General features: G+C 48.7%; 1 protein-coding gene across 1 annotated transcript in view; it reads right to left on the minus strand.

Moving 5' to 3' along the window:
• Positions 1–23925, minus strand: part of nuak1b (NUAK family, SNF1-like kinase, 1b) — a 158265-nt gene that overhangs the window by 72207 nt on the left and 62133 nt on the right. Inside the window, exon 2 of the mRNA XM_068058748.1 lies at positions 19353–19473. Within this exon, the coding sequence (XP_067914849.1) occupies positions 19353–19473 (121 nt within the window). The remainder of the gene's footprint in view (positions 1–19352; positions 19474–23925) is intronic.

Here is a 23925-nt window from a genome sequence, read left to right on the forward strand (position 1 = left end):
TAAGGCCCTGTAAAATGTTTGACATAGCCCTTTGGAATATTTCACATGCAGGTGTGAAACCGAATGGTAAACGATTAAAGCAAAATCTTCCAAAAGGAGTGATGAAAGTTGTCAGTAATCTTGACTCCTCGTCCAATGGAACTTGCCAAAAGCCGCTATTCGCATCGAATTTTGTGAACATAATATTCTTGGATAACTTTGCCAAGCTTTCATCTACTGAGGATATTGGATGAATTTGCCTTGTGACAGCCTTATTAAGCTGAGTTAGGTCTATACAAATGAAAAGAGTACCGTTTGGTTTAGGAACTGGAACCATTCCCAAACACCACTCTGTTGGCTTCGTGACAGGAGAAATGACTCCCCTCCTGCTCATCTCTTCTAGCTGTATTTGGACTTGCTTCAGCAATGGGTATGGAATCTTCCTAGGCATAAAGATACATATCGGTTTAGCATCTCCTCTCAATGTAATGCTGTATTCAGTCTAAAGTCTTCCTAGACCCAAAAATAGTTTTAGAAAGTCTGCTTGAAAGTGACTCTTGGATTCTTGTTGCTTGATTTCCTCCACTATTTTGGTAAGATGAAGATCAAAAACGCTTCTCTGCTCAAAAGAGAAAATTCTTGATTCTGTAGAACATACAGTATTTCCAATATCTGCTTTCCCTTGTAGTGGAGTGTTGCCTGGAGCTTTCCCCTAACTTTCAGTTCAATCCCTCTTAGACCGAGTAACTGAGTGTCTGTTGGTTGCAAGCAATGTATTGATAACCACGGTTCATTCACAGACAAAACTGTGATCCTTGCTCCAGCGTCTAATTTTAAATTGGTAATATGTCCATCAACATAAATATCTGCTCTCCAGAATGCATAATTAGGGTCACCAATCTCCCCAAGGAAATTTTCTAATTTATCCTTCAAAATGCAACTTGTTCCATTTCATTGGCAGCTCTTTGCATGAAGACTTTTTGTTTGGAATCTTTGAAAGTTGGAGGTCTTGCTTTGGCACATTTTTCCAAAATGGCTGGCCCACCTTCTTACAGTTGAAGCAATCTGCTTTTTTTTGCAGGACACTGTTCGTGTCTCTGAGTTTTTTTTTTGGTGCCACAGTGCTGGCAGGGATTCATGGCATATTGCACCTACCCCCTACCCCCAAATGTACCTTCTTGTCTGGAGACTGTTTTTTCAACCTGGGCTTCAGAAACTGTACAGTCATCAGAGGTTTCCTGACCCAAGGTTTTCTCTTCCCCTCTCAGGATTGCTCTGTTCTGCTTCTGGACCTCTGCTTGTCTGACCATCTATATTGCCGGCTCTAGGGTGAGGTCTTCTTTAGACTGTAATAAATCTAATGAGGATTCATCTGCAATACCCACAATGATGCGGACTCTTATCAGTTCAGTTTTCAGGTCTCCATACTCAGAGTCTTCCAGTCTGTACAAGTTGTGAATGAAAGCATCCACCGATTCACCCGGTTTCTAGACCCTTCTATTAAACTTAGCCCTTTCGAAGATCTTATTGCTTCTTAAGTTAAAATACTTATCGAAGGCTTGTAAAACATCAGACTTATCAGAAACTTCATTAATGCCCAGCTTTGCGATCGCATCATCAGCTACTGTACCTGTTGAGTACAGCAAAGTGTTTATTGGTTCAGCTTCAGTCTTGCTGTGCAGCTGGGAAGCTATTCTGTATCTTAAAAATCTTCTCCTCCACAGAGACCAATTCTGAATTTGGTTAGGTTCTTAAAGATTCTCAAAGCTTTCTGGCTTTGTATATTTTGGATCCATACCCTTCCTAAACTCTGTAGGTTGTTTTCTTTCTTTTATAAATTTTTGTTCTCACAACAGAAGTGCTCCTGCATTTTTTGGAGGTTTCCCATTCTTTTCGGAGGTTTCCCGTGCTTCTCCCTTACGGTCTCCTCGAGTAATGGCCAGTGTGCTCACTGCTGCCACCATATTGTATATTGTTAGATGCTAGGTTGAGCTTGGTTTACAGAGGTCTCGGAGTCATTGTCAAACTAAACAGTAACTCATTTATTATATTTACAAGGACTATATACACTTTCCATAAGCCTTCTGCTACTCATGATGCTTCTTGTTTCTCTCAAGTCTATTACACATGGTCCCTAATGTTATCACCACAGTGGGAGGTGTTACTCTCTCTGTCCCAAATATTGACCCTTTCAGATGCTTATACTACAACTTCAGTACAGTAGTGACTCCACTGACAAATTTATTAACATAGGGTGTGAAGATCCAGTGGACAGAATCCTGTCAAATGGCGTTTGAAAAGTTAAAAAGGCCATTTTGATAAATGAACCTGTTCTCGTGGCACCAGATTTTGGCAAGCCCTTTAAAGTGGCTATTGATGTCAGTGATGTAGGATTAGGAGTAGGATTACTCCAGAATGACGATAATGGAATCGAACGACCAGTTATTTTTCTAGAAAAGCGCCAGAAGAAATACTCCACTATTGAGAAAGTGGCTTTAGGTTTCGTATTGGCTGTTCAACATTTTGAAGTATATGTCAATAATGGCAAAGAGAAAAATCAGTTTACACTGATTATAATCCATTGAGGGTTCTAGAAAAATTCAACATCTAGAATCTATATTATTTCAGTGGAGCCTAATGTTCCAACCATTTACCCATAAGATTGTACATGCTGCAGGAAAGAGCAATGTAATTGCGGATGCTCTGTCCAGAATTTAAATAAGGGTATAATGAAGGCAAAAAACTCAAATATAAAATATTATTAACAATGAAAATGTTTACAATGTTATGTGATTATGTTGTAAGCAAAATCATTACTATGGTAATAACTTTTCTATTTTTAGGCGGGAGATTTTAAGCAGCACAGCAGTGGTTAGCACCACAGCCTCACAGCTCCAGCGACCCAGGTTCAGTTCTGGGTACTGCCTGTGCGGAGTTTGCAAGTTCTCCCTATGGGTTTCTGCCGGGTGCTCCAGTTTCCTCCCACAGTCAAAGACTTGCAGGTTGATAGGTAAATTGGCCATTATAAATTGCCCCTAGTATAGATAGGTGGTAGGGGAATTGAGGGAAGGTGGGGATGTGGTAGGAATATGGGATTAATGTAGGATTAGTATAAATGGGTGGTTGATGGTCGGCACAAATCGGTGAGTCAAAGGGCCTGTTTCAGTGCTGTATCTCTAAATAAATAAATGCTGGACCTTGTAACATGATTATGTTTTATCATTTTTAAAAGTTCAAGATGATGTCTGGAAGATCAGGTGACCTCACCTCCAAGCTGTGAAAGGTTACCAGGAGAACAGAGAACACAGATCAAAGACTTTCTTTTGAAAAACGCAGCTTCCAGGGCTAACACCTGATGAATGATGGGTTTTGGGTCATCAAACAAGAAGTCAGTAATTTGAAAGATGTAAACGTACCAGGGAGCTGTAAGCACCTGCGAACAATGGAAAGGCCCAGGTGGCTTTGTGAAACCAGACTTCTGGACTCTGAATTTTGGAACAGAACAATAAGCTATTGGCTTTTGAGTCCAAATAAATTTAACAGATTTTCTGAAGGCAGGCAGACTTTCTTTTATTCTTCATGGGATGTGGGCGTTTCTGGCAAAGCCATCATTTGTTACCCATCCATAATTGCCCTTGAATTGAGTGGTTTGTTATAGGCCACTTCAGAGGGCAGTTAAGAGTCAACCACATTGTTGTGGGACTGGAGTCAGATGTCGGCCAGACCAAGTAAGAATGGCAGATTTCCTTCCCTAAAGGACATTAATGAACCAGATCGATTTTTACAACAATTAATGATAGTTTCATGGCACCATTACTGAGATTAGCTTTCAATTCTAGATTTTTTAAATAATTGATTGAATTAATTAATTGAATTTAAATTCCACCAGCTGCAGTGGTGGGATTTGATCCCATGTCCCCACGGCATTAGCCTGGCCTCTGGATTACTACTCCTGTGGCATTACCACTATGTCACCATCTCCCCCGGCTGTAAGCGGAGAAACCGATGTGTGGGCTCAAGGCAGGCTGGAAGAAGGGAACTCAGTGGTTGCAGCCTCAGGAGAGAAAGAGAGAGGAGACACCTGCTCTTGGAAGTCTGTGACGACTTGAACCTGTTTTGAGAGTTGAAGCTTGCAGAGAAGTAGAAGACCAGCAGGATAACCAGGAATTGTCTTATTCATAGATGTCCAGGTCGGAAGTGCTCAGAGAAGTGAGCAAAGAGAACATTAATTTTTGAAATAGTCTGGGAGATCCAACCTATTGCAATTGGGAGTGGGAGGAATTTGGGACTTTTAACCACAAAGGATTTCACCATCAAAAAGGACTGTGTAGCGTATAAGTGTGGTGTGAGGTTTTCAAGTACTTTAATAAGTAGAGACAATGGCCGGAATTTTTCAGCTCCCAGCGACTCCAGGCCGGATGCGGCAGAAGCGGCCGAGTAACCCAAATCCTCTCCGCGCCACCTGCCCACGGCATCACACACAGGGCAGCCAATTAGCGGCCCCTCGGAGTATTCGGCACAGGACAGGGTGCGCGCGGCCAGTTCTATCAATAGATTTGGGGGCGAGGCCAATGTGAGCCCTTCAAAAAAGCATACAGCATTACAATAGAGCAGCTGCTCAGGGGAGTACATCGGTGGAGGAGCTGTGACAGTAACGGTGGGAACTTCCGAGGTGACCAACTGACTGTAAAGTCAAGAAGTTAAGGAAGACTGACAGTGTCCAGGGGCAGAAAGGAGAAAAGATTTACATTCAGCAGATTGATGGAGGGGAGAAGGTTCACCACAGCCCCCAGATTCTCAGAGGAATCTCTGCAGGTCCTTCTCCAGGCGGTAGAGGCGAGGTGTGATCTCATATTCAATGCTGATGGCCAAAGAAGCCCCACAGACGTGATCAAGAGGGCCTGGCTGGAGGTCGCCGAGGAGGTCAGCAGCCGTTGTGTGGTACGGAGGACATGGCTCCAGTGCCGCAAGTGGCTCAATGACCTGCTTCACTCTGCTCGGGTAAGGGGTACTCCTCATTAATCTCATAGTGAATGTGTCAGGGAAGGGTCAGTCTGCCCTAATGATGCAAGGTGGAAACCAGCAATAAGCAGTCCTTGCCTGCTGCATTGTTTTGGGACGCAGGATGGGCAGGTCTGGGATGCATGGTGATCCGACAGTGTTCAAATTTGCCACTGCATTGCAGTTGCGCTGAAATAGAACAACAAACCAAATGGGTGAGGGTGTGAGAAACCAAATCATATGTCTAAACTGCTTGTTTAAATAGGAGGAGGGCACACAATGCCCGAGAGGGGTCCCGGACTGGCGGTGGCCAGGACAATCAGGCATACCTGACCAGTATGGAGGAGGATGCCTTGACGCTGGCAGGGGAGGACGGAGGATGCGCCATAGCAGATGGCGAGGTTGGTGGCCCTGGTCGTCAGAGTGAGTGATCCATAATGTGGTGGGAGGGTGTAAGGGGGTTGAAGTGGTGATCGTTTCCTGCACTGAAGTGTGCTAATAAAAGTTGATTCACACCAATGTTTGCAAACTGCAGTAATGGACATGTGCTGCAATCTGTGGTGCTGATCAAATGATCAATCTGATTTTCCCTGCAGGTGAAACACATCAGCGGCCAGGAGGGGTCTCGGGGGCTCAACAGTCCCCCCTCTGAGGACGAGGAGATCACCTCAGAGGGTGCACCGTCACATCATCACACCTCACCAAGGGCCAGTGCAGAGACTTCCACCAAGGTTGGGATTACTGTCTCCACGGAAACGATGTCACTTACGGGTATTAGCACAGCACAGTCGCTGGACCAGCCACCAGAGGCAGAACCAACCGATGCCTCACACACTCAGAGGAGTGTGGGAGGTCAGGCCAGTGCAGAGCCGCAAGCTGATGATGAGCCTCTGAGAACATCCATCCGGTGGGAGATGTTGCAGGTTCAGCATGTTGTGCGTGGACATCTGGCGGAGTTGCCAGAGACGCTGCGAGCCATAGGACATGGAAACTTCCATCCAGGGCATGTCAGCTGCAAACTCTCAGGCATTTGTCTATCTGGCATCCTCCATTGACACATTGGTGGCTGTAGTGGAGGGTCCAGTACTGGAAGCCATCCGTGATCTCAGGGGGAGTGCAGCCTCACAGAATAATACAGTGCAGAAGAGGCCCTTCGGCCCATCGAGTCTGCACCGATGCATTAAAGAGACCTGACCTGTCTACCTAATCCCATTTGCCAGCACTTTGCCCATAGCCTTGAATGTTATGACGTGCCAAGTGCTCATCCAGGTACTTTTTAAAGGAAGTGAGGCAATCCGCCTCTACCACCCTCCCAGGCAGGGCATTCCAGACCGTCACCACCCTCTGGGTAAAAAGGTTCTTCCTCAAAACCCCCATAAACCTCCCGCCCCTCACCTTAAACTTCTGTCCCCTCGTAACTGACCCTTCAACTAAGGGGAACAGCTGCTCCCTATCCACTCTGTCCATGCCCCTCATAATCTTGTACACCTTGATCAGGTCACCCCTCAGTCTTCTCTGCTCCAGCGAAAACAACCCAAGCCTATCCAACCTGTCTTCATAGCTTAAATGTTCCATCCCAGGCACCATCCTGGTGAATCGCCTCTGCACCCCCTCCAGTGTAATCACATCCTTCCTATAATGTGGCGACCAGAATTGCACACAGTACTCCAGCTGTGGCCTTACCAAATCGTCCGGACCTGGAGATTTGGCCTAAACCTCCAATACCCTGTCACTTCCCATGACAATTTGCTCAAGAACCTCACAGTCTCTCTCTCTGAGTTCCATATCTACATCCTCATTCTCTTGGGTGAAGATAGATGTGAAGTATTCATTCAACACCCCACCAATATCCTCTGGCTCCACCCATACATTTCCCCCTTGGTCCCGAATGTGTCCTACTCCTTCCCTGGTTATCCCCTTCCCATTGATATTCTGAAAGAATATCTTGGGATTTTCCCTACTTTTACCAGCCAGCGCTTTCTCATATCCCCTCTTTGCTCTCCTAATTGCTTTCTTAAGCTCCATCTTACACTTTGTGTACTCCACTAATGCTTCCATCGATTTGCTCTCCTTGTATTTGCTAAAATCCTCTCTTTTCCGTCTCATCAAACCCTGAATGTTTCTGGTCATCCATGGTTCTCTGGGCTTGTTGGTCCTACCTATTACCCTCGAGGGAACATGTTGGGCCTGTACCCTCCCCATTTCCTTTTTGAATGCCCCCCACTGCTCTTCTGTAGATTTCCCGATAAGTAACTCTTTCCAGTCTAGCTTGGCCAGATCCTGCCTTATTTTACTAAAATTCACTCTCCCCCAATCCAATACCATTTTTTGCAACTTGTCTATTTCTTTCTCCACAACAAACTTAAATTGTACCATATTGTGGTCACTATCACCAAAATGCACCCCCTACAACACATCAACCACCTGTCTAGCTTCATTCCCCAGAATTAGGTCCAGCACTGAACCCTCCCTTGTTGGATCCTCTACATATCGAGCTAAAAAGTTCTCCTGTATACATTTTAAGAACTCCACTCCATCTAAGCCCTTAACATGATGACTATCCCAATTAATGTTGAGAAAGTTGAAATCACCTAATATAATTACCCTATTATTATTTTTACACACCTCTGCGAATTGCGCACACATTTACTCTTCAATTTCCCGCTGACTATCTGGGGTCTATAATAAACACCTAGCAATGTGGCTGTCCCTTTTTTATTCCTAAACTCTACCCATAAAGCTTCATTTGATGCCCCCTCCAAGATATGATCTCTCCTTACTGCAGTAACTGACTCCTTAACTAATATTGCAATGCCCCCTCCTCTTTTACCCCCTCCTCTGTCTCGCCTGAAGATTCTATATCCCAGGATATTGAGCTGCCAATCCTGCCCCTCCCTCAACCATGTCTCCTTGATGGCTACTATATCACAATTCCACGTGTCAATCCTTGCCCTTAACTCATCCATTTACATGCAATACTCCTGGCATTAAAGTAGAGGCCTTCCATCCTGGTCTTACTTCCGTTGTATTCCCTCTGACTTGTTTGCTTTCCTTTGTTTAGCTGTGCCCCTATTCTGCTAGGAGTCTGCGTCCCCTCCCCCCGCCAAATTAGTTTAAACTCCTCCCAACAGCATGAGCAAACCCGCCAGCAAGGATGTTCGTCCCCCTCTAGTTCAGATGGAGACCGTCCCTCTTGTACAGGTTCCACCTTCCCCAGAAACGGTCCCAGTGATCCAGGAATTTAAAACCCTCCCTCCTGCACCAACTCTTAAGCCATGCATTCATCTGTGTTATTCTCCTATTTCTATACTCGTTAGCACGTGGCACTGGGAGTAATCCAGAGCCTCCCTGGACCAGGCTATCAGAGTGCAAACTCAGATGCATATGCAGCAGGTCGAGGATGTGCATCCCTCTGAGCTCAGCTTTGAGGACCAGTCGAGCCTCAGGAGGGCACAGGGGCAGCAGCCGATAGCACATGGGAGCTCCTCTCAGGGCGCTCCTGATACATCATGCAGCCCCTTGCTCCCTCAGCTAGTGACACGTCAACCGCTAATTCCCAGGGTGTTAGAGGGTGCTCCTGATATTTCTCATGAGCACCCTGATATGCCACGATCTGCATGTCTGCAAGCGGGCAGAGGATGTCCACCAAAGTCATCAAGAGCAGGGAGGCAGGCTGATCAGCTACCTGCCTCCAGCGAGTCTGGTGGTGAGGGATCGTCCACATATAAGAACATCCGCAAATGTTTTAAGCAATCACAGGTACATCACCCCTGGTTCACTGGGTTACCTTCCGATTATTTATTTCAATTGCACATTACATCACTGTAAAATAAATTTGTGGTTTGAACATTTAACTTTGTATATGTCATCCATGAGGTAGTATCAGACATCGTTACACTGCTGAAGTAGTTATATATGAGATGTCACACACTTGGGTTGGATTCATTGTGACATGATGTTGTTTTTAATCTGATCATCTGTTCCCTGTGATGTGTGTGTCTTTCCCCTCTCGCAATCCCACAATGGCTCATTGCATGCCACAAGGTAAAATCTTTACATGTTGTGATCTGCTCAAGAGAAACGCCTGCCGATTAGGGCATCCCGGGTCTCTCTTGCTCTTAATTCCAGAGGACATTCTGCTTCCTCTCCCCTGCCATCGTGTGGATATTGCCTATCGTCCTCATCAGAAACTCCATCTTCATCTGACAACGCCTCACGGTTACCTTGAACCTCCTCAATGGTGTCTGCCCTTTCCATCGCAAGGTTATGCAAGGCGCAGCAAATCACAATAATCCTGGATACCCATGCTGGCGCGTACTGCAGTGCTCCACCTGAGCAGTCCAGATATCTGAATCTCATCTTTAACAGGCTAATCGTTTGTTCAATTGTCACTCTGGTGGCTGCATGGCTCTCATTGAAGTGTTCCTCAGCATGACCCCTTGGGATTCTCACAGGTGTCATCAGTCATGTCTTCAAAGGATAACCCTTGTCGCCAAGTACACAACCTTCCAGTCTGTCCAGGGGACTGAAAAGAGCAGGCACCTGAGAGTTTCTGAGAATGTATGCATCATGGCAACTCCCTGGGTGCCGTGCACAAACCTGCATGATTCTCTTGCGATGATCGCATACAAGCTGAACGTTCAATGAATGGAAGCCTGTTCAGTTAATGAATGTCCCTGAATGACCTGCTGGTGATCTAATTGCCACATGTGTACAGTCTATAACGCCCTGAACAATTGGGAACCCAGCTATTGCACTGAATCCTCTTGTTCTTTCAGCCTGGCTTGTGTTGTCCATTTTGAAACAAATGAAATAGTTAGCACGTCTGAACAATGCATCAGTCACAACCTTTATGCAATGGTACGCAGCTGCTTGGGAGACTCCGCTCAAGTCTGCCATCGATGCTTGGAAAGAGTCATAGAACATAGAACAGTACAGCACAGTACAGGCCTTTCGGCCCACGATGTTGTGCCGAACCTTTAACCTACTCTAAGATCAAACTACCTACATATCCTTCATTCTACTATCATCCATGTACTTATCCCAGAGTCGCTTAAATGTCCCTAATGTATCTGCTTCTACTACCACCACTGGCAGTGCATTCCACGCACCCACCACTCTCTGTGTAAAGAACCTACCTCTGACATCTCCCCGAAACCTTCCTCCAATCACCTTAAAATTATGCCCCCTGGTGATAGCCCTTTCCGCCCTGGGAAAAAGTCTCTGGCTATCCACTCTATCTATGCCTCTCATCATCTTGTACCCCTCTATCAAGTCACCTCTCATCCTTCTTCGCTCCAATGAGAAAAGCCCTAGCTCCCTCAATCTTTCTTCATAAGACATGCCCTCCAGTCCAGGTAGCATCCTGGTAAATCTCTTCTGCACCCTCTCTAAAGCTTCCACATCCTTCCTATAATGAGGCGACCAGAACTGAACACAATATTCCAAGTGTGGTCTAACCAGGGCTTTATAGAGCTGCAGCATAACCTCGCGGCTCTTAAACTCAATCCCCCTGTTAATGAAAGCCAACACACCATACGCCTTCTTAACAACCCTATCAACTTGGGTGGCAACTTTGAGGGACCTATGGACATGGACCCCAAGATCCCTCTGTTCCTCCACACTACCAAGAATCCTGTCTTTAAGCCTGTATTCTGCATTCAAATTCGACCTTCCAAAATGAATCACTTCACACTTTTCCAGGTTGAACTCCATCTGCCACTTCTCAGCCCAGCTCTGCATCCTGTCAATGTCCCGTTGCAACCTACAACAGCCTTCCACACTATCCACAACTCCAGCAACCTTCGTGTCATTGGCAAACTTGCTAACCCAGCCTTCCACTTCCTCATCCAAGTCATTTATAAAAATCACAAACAGCAGAGGTCCCAGAACAGATCCCTGCGGAACACCACTGGTCACCAGCTCCAGGCTGAATACTTTCCATCTACTACCACCCTCTGTCTTCTATGGGCCAGCCAATTCTGTATCCAGACAGCCAACTTTCCCTGTATCCCATGCCTCCTTACTTTCTGAATGAGCCTACCATGGGGAACCTTATCAATCGTCTTGCTAAAATCCATATACACCACATCCACTGCTCTTCCTTCATCAATGTGTTTTGTCACATCTTCAAAGAATTCAATAAGGCTTGTGAGGCATGACCTGCCCCTCACAAAGCCATGCTGACTGTCTCTAATCAAACCATGCTTTTCCAAATAATCATAAATCCTGTCTCTCAGAATCCTCTCCAATAATTTGCCCACTACCGACGCAAGACTGAGTGGTCTATAATTTCCAGGGTTATCCCTATTCCCTTTCTTGAACAAGGGAATAACATTTGGCACCCTCCAATCATCTGGTACTACTCCAGTGGACAGTGAGGACGCAAAGATCATCGCCAAAGGTGCGGCAATCTCTTCCCTTGCTTCCCGTAATATCCTTGGGTATATCCCGTCTGACCCAGGGGACTTATCTGTCCTCATGTCTTTCAAAATTTCCAGCACATCCTCCCTCTTAACATCAACCTGTTTGAGCATATCAGCCTGTTTCACGCTGTCCTCACAAACGACCAGGTCCCTCTCACTAGTGAATACTGAAGCAAAGTATTCATTTAGGACCTCCCCTACGTCCTCTGACCCCAGGCACAAGTTCCCTCCACTATCCCTGATCGGCCCTACCCTCACTCTGGCCATCCTCTTGTTCCTCACATAAAAGTTAAGAGCTATGGTCACCTTTAGAGTGACCGGCATTGGATGGCCACTGAGACAGTTTGAGGCTACATCCACTGCCACCATCTCACAGAGCAATGTCACGGTCTCACATGACAGACGCAGCCTTCCTCTGCACTGGCGTTCCAACATCTGCAGGTAACTCAGACGTGGTCAGTATACCCTGCCTGTTGGGTAGGCGCGTCTCCTGACATGTGTTCGCTCTTGCCCGAATCTGCCACTTGCTCTCCCTCCCACATAACAGGGAGCCACTTGACCAGCCGATTGCACATGCCCAGCTGTCCTTCTGCCCTTGATTGGGGAATGGTCCTCCTCCTCTGAAGTGCTGCCTCCAGAATGCACAATTCCCATCGTTGGACTGGTTACCAGATTCAATGATTAAATCTCTTAAACTCCAGTTGTCAGGACAGGCACACACAACCCCCTTCCTTCCACTCACTGACTCAGGACAGATAGGTCCTGAGCTGCAGTGAGTCAGACTCAGTTGGAACCCTCTGCACAAGCTACAAATGTCAACATTTATATAATACACAAAAACTCTCACAGATAAGCAACACCAAAAACGTTACCTCCAACACCCTCACTGATTGCGTGCCTTCCGTGCTTTTAAAGCTACCGGGTCCCCGACACAATCACTGACCTGATTTACGGTCGTAAAATCGGACCGCCCACGTAATTTGCAGTCAATGGGTTTTCGCCTACTTTAATTACCTTCAAATTACTTGTGGTCAGGTGGTGAGCGGCAACTCGATCGTGCCCAACTTCCTGGGTCATGAAATGGCGCCTGTGTGCGATGACGTCGGGGACCTGACCCGACGACATCGGACATCATTTCACCATCCGGATGGCTCCGAACTGACCCGATTATGGTAGGTAAAATTCTGGCCAATACCTTTCTTTGTAATTTGGGGTATCAGCTACTTACAAAGTACTATTCAGTTAATTGGGGATTTCTTTGAATTTAGTTGTCATAATAAAAGTCTTAAAGCGTGAAATCGTGTCGTGTCATTCTTGAAATTGGTCTGGGTGTTCATATCTCGTATTTTTCATGTTAATGATCTCACTGAGGTCGTAACAGATTATCACAGGGTTCTAACAAGGTTACCGCAGGGCTCTGCGGGATATGCTGCTCATGCAGGGCTATTGCAGGGATATCACAGGGTTATATACAAAATTATCACTGGCTAATCACAGGGTTTTCAATGGGTCACCACTGGGTCTCTACAGGGTTTTCAATGGGTCACCACTGGGTCTCTACAGGGTTTTCAATGGGTCACCACTGGGTCTCGACAGGGTTTTCAATGGGTCACCACTGGGTCTCTACAGGGTTTTCAATGGGTCACCACTGGGTCTCTACAGGGTTTTCAATGGGTCACCACTGGGTCTCTACAGGGTTTTCAATGGGTCACCACTGGGTCTCTACAGGGTTTTCAATGGGTCACCACTGGGTCTCGACAGGGTTTTCAATGGGTCACCACTAGGTCTCTACAGGGTTATCAATGGATATGCTGCTCATCCAAGGTTATCTCAGTTGAAAATAAGTGGTGTTGCAAAGTAGTAAATGCTGAGAATGAAATCAATTCAGGAGCAGCTCCTTGGAGGAATTTTATCTCAATTATAATCAGCAGGAGAGGGAGGATGGAGGAGTGGGATGTTAAAAATTTAAAATCGTGTAACGTGACTGCAATCCATTGTGTGTATTTCTGTTGCTATTTTTACAGTGGTGGGTTATGAGACGTGTCTGTGTCGGAAGCTCGAGAGGCGGCTCACCTCATTATAATATTCAACTGCAGCTCCCACAGTGCATTTGGGAGCCTGATGTAAATTTAACGCTGGCTGGGTTTTGCTGGGCCTGGGGAACACGGCACTGAAATGGAGACAGTGCGGGTCAATCCAGCAGGTTTGTGGCAGGAGGAACAACTGCACCTCCCCAACATCCCCCTGCCTCGCCAACCATTCCCGGCCCCTCAAACAACTCTGTTCAGCTGAACTCTCCCAACCAATGTGTGACCCGAGCCTTCTTCCCCTCTATCACTCCCAGTGCCCCCTCTATCACTCCCACAATCTCTCCCAGTGCCCCCTCTATTACTCCCTCAATCACTCCCAGTGCCCCCTCAATCACTCCCAGTGCCCCCTCTATCACTCCCAGTGCCCCTCTATCACTCCCAGTGCCCCTCTATCACTCCCAGTGCCCCCTCTATCACTCCCACAATCTCTCCCAGTGTCCCCTCTATCACTCCCTCAATCACTCCCAGTGCCCCCTCTATCACTCCCACAATCTCTCCCAGTGCCCCCTCTATCACTCCCACAATCTCTCCCAGTGCCCCCTCTATCACTCCCAGTGCCCCCTCAATCACTCCCAGTGCCCCCTCTATTACTCCCTCAATCACTCCCAGTGCCCCCTCTATCACTCCCAGTGCCCCCTCAATCACTCCCAGTGCCCCTCAATCACTCCCAGTGCCCCCTCTATCACTCCCAGTGCCCCCTCAATCACTCCCAGTGCCCCCTCAATCACTCCCAGTGCCCCTCAATCACTCCCAGTGCCCCCTCTATCACTCCCTCAATCTCTCCCAATGCCCCCTCTATCACTCCCTCAATCTCTCCCAGTACCCCCTCTATCACTCCCAGTGCCCCCTCAATCACTCCCAGTGCCCCTCAATCACTCCCAGTGCCCCTCAATCACTCCCTCAATCTCTCCCAATGCCCCCTCTATCACTCCCTCAATCTCTCCCAATGCCCCCTCTATCACTCCCTCAATCTCTCCCAATGCCCCCTCTATCACTCCCTCAATCTCTCCCAATGCCCCCTCTATCACTCCCCTCAATCTCTCCCAATGCCCCCTCTATCACTCCCTCAATCTCTCCCAATGCCCCCTCTATCACTCCCTCAATCTCTCCCAATGCCCCCTCTATCACTCCCTCAATCTCTCCCAATGCCCCCTCTATCACTCCCTCAATCTCTCCCAATGCCCCCTCTATCACTCCCTCAATCTCTCCCAATGCCCCCTCTATCACTCCCTCAATCTCTCCCAATGCCCCCTCTATCACTCCCTCAATCTCTCCCAATGCCCCCTCTATCACTCCCTCAATCTCTCCCAATGCCCCCTCTATCACTGCCCTCAATCATAGAATCATAGAAAGTTTAAGGTACAAAAAGAGGCCACTTGGACCACTGTGTCTGTGCCGGCTGAGAAACAATCCACCTATTCTAATCCCACCTTCCAGCATTTAGTCTGTGGCCCTGCAGCTTACGGCATTTGAGGTGCATATCCAGACTCCTTTTAAATGAGTTGAGGGTTTCTGCCTCAACTACCCTTTCAGGCAGTGAGTTCCAGACCATCACCACCCTCTGGGTGAAAAAGTTTTTCTTCATCTCCCCTCTAATTTTTCTACTAATCACTTTAAATCTATGACCCCCTCATCACTGATCCCTCTGCTAAGGTGAACAGACCCTTCACCTCCACCACATCCAGGCCCCTCAAAATTTTGTACATTTCAATCAGATCTCACCTCAGCCTTCTCTGTTCCAAGGAGAACAAACCGCAGACTATCAAATATTTCCTCATAGCTGCATTTTTCCAGTCCTGGCAACATCCTCGTAAATCCTCTGTACCCTCTCGAGTGTAATTACATCCTTTCTGTAATGAGGTGACCAGAACTGCACACAGTACTCAAGTTGTGGCCTAACCAATGAGTTATACAGTTCCAGTATAACCTCCCTGCTCTATATTCTATACCTCAGCTAATAGAACAAAGGATTCCATATGCCTTCTTAACCACCTTATTGACCTGTCCTGCTACCTTCAGGGATCGGTGGACATTCACTCCAAGGCCCCTCACTTCCTCTACACTTCTCAGTATTTTCCCATTAATTGTGTATTTCTTTGCCTTGTTTGACCTCCCCAAATGCATCACCTCACACTTCTGCAAGTTGAATTCCATTTGCCACTTTTCTGCCCATCTGACCAGATCATCAATATCTTCGTGCAGTCTACAGCTATCCTCCTCGCTATCTACCACACGGCCAATCTTTGTGTCGTCCGCAAACTTCTTGATCATGTCCCCTACATTTACGTCCAAATCGTTAATATATACCACAAAAAAAAGGGTGGCGCAGTGGTTAGCACCGCAGCCTCACAGCTCCAGCGACCTGGGTTCAATTCCAGGCACTGCCTGTGTGGAGTTTGCAAGTTCTCCCTGTGTCTGCGTGGGTTTCCTCCGGGTGCTCCGGTTTCCTCCCACATGCCAAAGACTTGCAGGTTGATAGGTAAATTGGCCATTATAAATTGCCCCTAGTATAGGTAGGTGGTAGGGAAATATAGGGACAGATGGGGATGTGGTAGGAATATGGATTTAGGGTAGGATTAGTATAAATGGGTGGTTGATGGTCGGCACAGACTCGGTGGGCCGAAGGGCCTGTTTTGGTGCTGTATCTCTAAATAAAAAAAAGCAGGGGACACAGTTCTGAGCCCTGTGGAACACCACTACATATTGCCCTCCAGTTGCTAAAACAGGCGTCAATAATTACCCTTTGTTTCCTGCCACTGAGCCAATTTTGTATCCACCTTGCTGCATTTCTCTGGATCCCATGGGATTTTATTTTTTTAACCAGTCTGCCATGTGGGACCTTGTCAAAAGCCTTGCTAAAATCCAGGTAGACCACATCAACTGCACTACCCTCATCTATTTATTTTTATTTTATTTAGAGATACAGCACTGAAACAGGCCCTTCGGCCCACCGAGTCTGTGCCGACTATCTTCCTTGTTACTTCTTCAAAAAATTTGACCAAGTTGGTCAAACAAGATCTTCCCTTAACAAGTCCATGCTGACTATCCATGATTAATCTGTTCCTTTCTAAGTGACAGTTTATCCTGTCTCTCAGAATAGATTCCAATAATTTGCCCATTACTGAGGTTAGACTGACTGGTCTGTAATTATTTGGTCTATCCCTCGCTCTCTTTTTAAGTAGAGGTACAATCACTCCCAGTGCCCCCTCTATCACTCCCTCAATCTCGCCCGGTACCCCCACGATCACTCCCTCAATCTCTCCCGGTGCCCCCTCAATCACTCCCTCAATCTCTCCCAGTGCCCCCTCTATCACTCCCTCAATCTCGCCCGGTACCCCCACGATCACTCCCTCAATCTCTCCCGGTGCCCCCTCAATCACTCCCTCAATCTCTCCCGGTGCCCCCACGATCACTCCCTCAATCTCTCCCGGTGCCCCCACGATCACTCCCTCAATCTCTCCCAGTGCCCCCTCTATCACTCCCTCAATCTCTCCCAGTGCCCCCTCTATCACTCCCTCAATCTCTCCCAGTGCCCCTTCTATCACTCCCGGTGCCTCCTCTATCACTCCCCTCAATCTCTCCCGGTGCCCCCTCTATCACTCCCTCAATCTCTCCCAGTGCCCCTTCTATCACTCCCGGTGCCCCCTCTATCACTCCCCTCAATCTCTCCCGGTGCCCCCTCTATCACTTCCTCAATCTCTCCCGGTGCCCCCTCTATCACTCCCTCAATCTCTCCCGGTGCCCCCACGATCACTCCCTCAATCTCTCCCGGTGCCCCCTCAATCACTCCCTCAATCTCTCCCAGTGCCCCTTCTATCACTCCCGGTGCCTCCTCTATCACTCCCCTCAATCTCTCCCGGTGCCCCCACGATCACTCCCTCAATCTCTCCCGGTGCCCCCTCAATCACTCCCTCAATCTCTCCCGGTGCCCCCACGATCACTCCCTCAATCTCTCCCAGTGCCCCCTCTATCACTCCCTCAATCTCTCCCAGTGCCCCTTCTATCACTCCCGGTGCCTCCTCTATCACTCCCCTCAATCTCTCCCGGTGCCCCCTCTATCACTCCCTCAATCTCTCCCAGTGCCCCTTCTATCACTCCCGGTGCCCCCTCTATCACTCCCCTCAATCTCTCCCGGTGCCCCCTCTATCACTTCCTCAATCTCTCCCGGTGCCCCCTCTATCACTCCCCTCAATCTCTCCCAGTGCCCCCTCTATCACTTCCTCAATCTCTCCCAGTGCCTCCTCTATCACTCCCCTCAATCTCTCCCAGTGCCTCCTCTATCACTCCCCTCAATCTCTCCCGGTGCCCCCTCTATCTCTCCCCTCAATCTCTCCCGGTGCCCCCTCTATCTCTCCCCTCAATCTCTCCCGGTGCCCCCTCTATCTCTCCCCTCAATCTCTCCCGGTGCCCCCTCTATCACTCCCTCAATCTCTCCAAGTGCCCCCTCTATCACTCCCCTCAATCTCTCCCGGTGCCCCCTCTATCACTCCCTCAATCTCTCCAAGTGCCTCCTCTATCACTCCCCTCAATCTCTCCCAGTGCCCCCTCTATCACTCCCTCAATCTCTCCCAGTGCCCCCTCTATCACTCCCTCAATCTCTCCCGGTGGCCCCACAATCACTCCCTCAATCTCTCCCAGTGCCTCCTCTATCACTCCCCTCAATCTCTCCCAGTGCCCCCTCTATCACTCCCCTCAATCTCTCCCAGTGCCCCCTCTATCACTCCCCTCAATCTCTCCCAGTGCCTCCTCTATCACTCCCCTCAATCTCTCCCAGTGCCTCCTCTATCACTCCCTCAATCTCTCCCAGTGCCTCCTCTATCACTCCCTCAATCTCTCCCAGTGCCCCCTCTATCACTCCCTCAATCTCTCCCAGTGCCCCCTCTATCACTTCCTCAATCTCTCCCAGTGCCCCCTCTATCACTCCCTCAATCTCTCCCAGTGCCCCCTCTATCACTTCCTCAATCTCTCCCAGTGCCCCCTCTATCACTCCCCTCAATCTCTCCCAGTGCCCCCTCTATCACTCCCTCAATCTCTCCCAGTGCCCCCTCTATCACTCCCTCAATCTCTCCCAGTGCCTCCTCTATCACTCCCCTCAATCTCTCCCAGTGCCTCTATCACTCCTCTCAATGTCTCCCAGTGCCCCCTCTATCACTCCCCTCAATCTCTCCCAGTGCCCCCTCTATCACTCCCCTCAATCTCTCCCAGTGCCCCCTCTATCACTCCCTCAATCTCTCCCAGTGCCTCCTCTATCACTCCCCTCAATCTCTCCCAGTGCCTCTATCACTCCCTCAATCTCTCCCAGTGCCTCCTCTATCACTCCCCTCAATCTCTCCCAGTGCCCCCTCTATCACTCCCCTCAATCTCTCCCAGTGCCTCCTCTATCACTCCCCTCAATCTCTCCCAGTGCCTCCTCTATCACTCCCTCAATCTCTCCCAGTGCCCCCTCTATCACTCCCCTCAATCTCTCCCAGTGCCTCCTCTATCACTCCCCTCAATCTGTCCCAGTGCCCCCTCTCTCATTCCCTCAATCTTTCCCACTCCCCTCATTTCCCCACGATTGCTCCTATTCCTCCGATTTCCCCATGATCTCTCCTACTCCCCTTACTGCCCCACATTCTTTCCTGCTTCCCCCTCCCTCCCAATTGCTGCTCCGACTACCCCTCCCCACAACAGCCCGCCATCTTTCCCAGTTGCTGGGGACCATCCCCAATGGTTTTACAAGTTTCCCCCGCAACCATGCTCCCCACTCCCTTCCCATAACTGTCGGGACCCTTGTTTCTGTAACAAAGGCACACAATGCTCATGGAACCTGTATCAATGCCATAGACAAACCAGCAAATTGAGTAAAGACACAAACCTTCATAGATGCTGATTATATGGGGATGATTTAGTGATGACATGATCTCAATCTCCCGTCTGATGTGCACCATGTCCTGCTCGTCCTTGATTCGGTCTTTCCGGATTGATTTTATTGCAACCTGTTAAACAAAAAACTGCACGCAAATATAACAGGCCCACATCAGCAAATACCGAAAGTGAACATTGAAAGTAATACCGTCACTGTCACTTAATGACCATACTTTGAGTTCGCAACATGGTTCTTTTCAATTTACACTGGAAGTAAAGGAGGATCATTGTAATTAACCACCACAAAGATCAAAGTGAAAGGGTGCGATTTGCAATTAGCTCCGTTACCATCAGGAATACAGATTTCCAGGTGAATAAATCACCCTGGATTCACGATCCTGCCAGGACACAGCTCACAATCCCAAGGGTCTGGGGCCTCATGCTCTGGAATTCCTTCCCTAAACTTCACCACCTGTCTAGCTCTCTCCCAGCTTATAATCTTGTGCTATATTGAACTCACTCCTGAGGGGATGTGTTGCATTGAGCAGCAGGAGAGGCTGGTGATATGTGAAGGTGCATTCACTGACATCAACCACCTGTGTGAGGCCATTAGACTTCAGTTTAGAGATACAGCACTGAAACAGGCCCTTAGGCCCACCGAGTCTGTGCCGACCATCAACCACCCATTTATACTAATCCTACACTAATCCCATATTCCTACCACATCCCCACCTGTCCCTATATTTCCCTACCACCTACCTATACTAGTGACAATTTATAATGGCCAATTAACCTATCAACCTGCAAGTCTTTGGCATGTGGGAGGAAACCGGAGCACCCGGAGGAAACCCACGCAGACACAGGGAGAACTTGCAAACTCCACACAGGCAGTACCCAGAATTGAACCCGGGTCACTGGAGCTGTGAGGCTGCGGTGCTAACCACTGCGCCACTGTGCCGCCCCAACTTCTTGTGGCACTCAGGCCCCAACTCGAAGAGTTGACCTTCCTGGCCACCTGCTCCCACTCCCTTCTGAGGGTGGTCCTTGTGGGTCTCCTGGCCCCCCAAATGGGACCATGGCGTCTCTCCACCTGACAACCTGCATCACTAATGCTTCCAGCCCTGCATCCATCACTATGGATCCTCCATATGCCCTGGTGTTCACTTTCCAAGAATTTCCATTGCAGCAATCATTTTGTGCAGCTTCCCTTTAAGGTACAGCTTGCCTTTCAGAAAGAGCAGGCTTCCTGTACCACATCGTCTTCATACAATGCTGCCAGGCTCTCCTGCTGTGTGCTGAGACTCACCGGCAGCGTTATGGAGCTGAGAGCAAGGTTGCAGATGCACCAACTAGAGTCACAATCATTCAGTCGAGTTGGGTACACACATTATTTGTGTTGCACACCTTGATCTGAATGGGGACAGGTCTCCAGTGTCTGTAGACAGTTGGTTGGGTGAAGAGAGACAAAATAAAAACACACCCCCACCGACAAGTGGAATGTACAAACCTCAGGGTGTCCGAAAACGCTTTACAGCCAATGAAGTACTTTTGAAGTGCAGTCACCGTTGTAATGTGGGAAATGTGGCAGCCAATTTATGCACAGCAAGATCCCACAAACAGCAATGAAATAAATGACTAGATGGTTTGATTGGCAGCTGCCAGGCTCTAGCTGTCTAGGCTCTAAGCTCTGGAATTCCCTCCCTGAACCTTTCCATTTTATGACGTTTCTTAAAACTAGTGTTTTTGATCAAGATTTTGGTCATCTGTTCTAATGTCTCCTTATATGACTTGGAATCAAATTCTGCTCGACAATGCTCCTGTGAAGTGCCTTGGGATGTTTCACTACATTAAAGGCACTATATAAATGCAGGTTGTTGTTGATTTAAGGATGAATATTGGCTAGGACTCCCTGCTCTCCTTTGAATAGTGCCATGGGATCCTTTACATTCACCTGAGTGGCTGTCAGGGCCTGAAAAGGGGCATATGAAGAGATAGGCTGAATGAACAAGCTGTAACAGAGCAGTAACCACTTTCAAACCAATCACAGAAGCTGAAATTACTGTTAATGTGCTACAGGGGTGGCACCCTAGTGTCCTCACACAGAAGCTCAGCTTTCCATTCACACTTGCTGTTAATGGTTTCTATGCTTGAGAGAGGTTTTTCCAGAGAATTCTGACTCATGGTGATTGTGGGCCACCCTTGGCTGAATTTAATGACTACACACAGTCTCCAGTTGGCTGTGCTGAGTTATCAATGCTATCAGTTGGAGGGAGGCAGGATCACAGACTGATATTGTTCCTATTCAAAGCAGATCTGCTGCCCCTTCACCATGGCAACACTGCCCAGGAAACAATGCCGAATTACAAAGTAAACTAACGACAAGGAAACACCCAATTTAATGAATCAAGACCAATGGGATCAGCTCCAATCCTGGTAATTGAATTTCAGTTCAGTCACGGACAACATGCAGTATGAGGGATGATGGAGGAGGCAGATTTAAAGGATCACAAATTCATGAGTGTCTAACATGTCGGGCAAAGCCTGTACTCCACAAGTACATCGTGAACACTAGGTTCAGTAACACTACATGCAGTAACACTAGGTGCAATATTATTTCGTTTGATCAGTAGGCGAGTCGAAGAGACTTAGCTGTTGGCAGGAAAAAAGACAGAAGCGCAAGGGGAGAGCCAACTGTGTAACAGCCCCGACAAACAATTTTATCTGCAGCACCTGTGGAAGAGTCTGTCACTCTAGAATTGGCCTTTATAGCCACTCCAGGCACTGCTTCACAAACCACTGACCACCTCCAGGCGCTTACCCATTGTCTCTCGAGACAAGGAGGCCAAAGAGATAATCAGTAGCATACAGTTGATCCAAGTAAGGGTAGTCTGTGTCTCTCTATGTCCCAGTCTATACCCATCGTCCTTCCTCCCCTGTCTCTGTCTGCCCCCTCTCCCTGTCTCTCTGTCTGCCCCCACTCCCTGTCTCTCTGTCTGCCCCCACTCCCTGTCTCTCTGTCTGCCCCCACTCCCTGTCTCTCTGTCTGCCCCCACTCCCTGTCTCTCTGTCTGCCCTCACTCCCTGTCTCTCTGTCTGCCCCCACTCCCTGTCTCTCTGTCTGCCCCCACTCCCTGTCTCTCTGTCTGCCCCCACATCCTGCCTGCCCCCACTCCCTGTCTCTCTGTCTGCCCCCACTCCCTGTCTGCCCCCACTCCCTGTCTGCCCCCACTCCCTGACTCTCTGTCTGCCCCCACTCCCTGACTCTCTGTCTGCCCCCACTCCCTGTCTCTCTGTCTGCCCCCACTCCCTGTCTCTCTGTCTGCCCCCTCTCCCTGTCTGCCCCGACTCCCTGTCTGCCCCCACTCCCTGTCTCTCTGTCTGCCCCCTCTCCCTGTCTCTCTGTCTGCCCCCTCCCCCTGTCTGCCCCGACTCCCTGTCTGCCCCCACTCCCTGTCTCTCTGTCTGCCCCCTCTCCCTGTCTGCCCCCACTCCCTGCCTGCCCCAACTCCCTGTCTGCCCCCACTCCCTGTCTCTCTGTCTGCCCCCTCTCTCTGTCTGCCCCCTCTCCCTGTCTGCCCCCTCTCCCTGTCTGCCCCCTCTCCCTGACTCCCTGTCTGCCCCCACTCTCTGTCTCTCTGTATGCCCCACTCCCTGTCTCTCTGTCTGCCCCCACTCCCTGTCTCTCTGTCTGCCCCCACTCCCTGTCTCTCTGTCTGCCCCCACTCCCTGTCTCTCTGTCTGCCCCCACTCCCTGTCTCTCTGTCTGCCCCCACTCCCGGTCTCTCCGTCTGCCCCCACTCCCTGTCCCCCTCCATCTCTCTTTCGCCAGCCTCCCTCTCTGTCTCCCTCTGCACACCCCTCCCCCACCCCTCACCCTGACATTCTGTATTTCTGACAAGTTTGTGCCATTTTATCAAAAACCTTGCTTTTATCCAATGACTAGAAGATTCTATGTCCTCCAAGAACACTTTGGGCTAGAAATTCATTTGCCCCCATTTTTTGGCATGGAGGGGGGTCACAATTTGTGACATGTCTGTGCCCGTTCAGATTGAGGTGGGTAACACACAAAATTCAGGTACCCACTCATCTAAATGATTGTGATGCTAGTTGGTGCATCGCCAAGCTAACACTGCACACAGCCGGAGGCCCAACAACATTGATTGCTGATCACATGATACAGGCTGCCTGCTCTTCTTAAAGGTAGGCTGTCTCTTAAAGGAACAAAGATTGCTGCAATGGAAATTCTTGGAAACTGAGTACCAGGGCAGTCAGAGGGATGCATTGTAACAGATACAGTGATGGTGGCAATCATGGTTCTGGTGGGCTTGGTCCCACTGGGGGCCAGGAGTCCCTCAAGGACCACCCTCAGAAGGGAGTGGGAGCAAGTGGCCAGGAAGGTCAGCTCGGGAGATCTGGACCCGAGGGCCTGCCAGCAGTATCAGAAGAAGTCTAATGACCTCATGCAGGTGGTCATTTCACCTTCTTCATCTTCACATGACATCACCAACCCACCACAACATCAGCCTCTCACACTGCTCAAGATAACACACGCCCATCACTCACCCAGCAGCACAACATGACAA

The sequence above is a fragment of the Heterodontus francisci genome, chromosome 27, assembly GCF_036365525.1.
Source record: "Heterodontus francisci isolate sHetFra1 chromosome 27, sHetFra1.hap1, whole genome shotgun sequence".
NCBI classification, from domain to species: Eukaryota; Metazoa; Chordata; class Chondrichthyes; order Heterodontiformes; family Heterodontidae; genus Heterodontus; species Heterodontus francisci.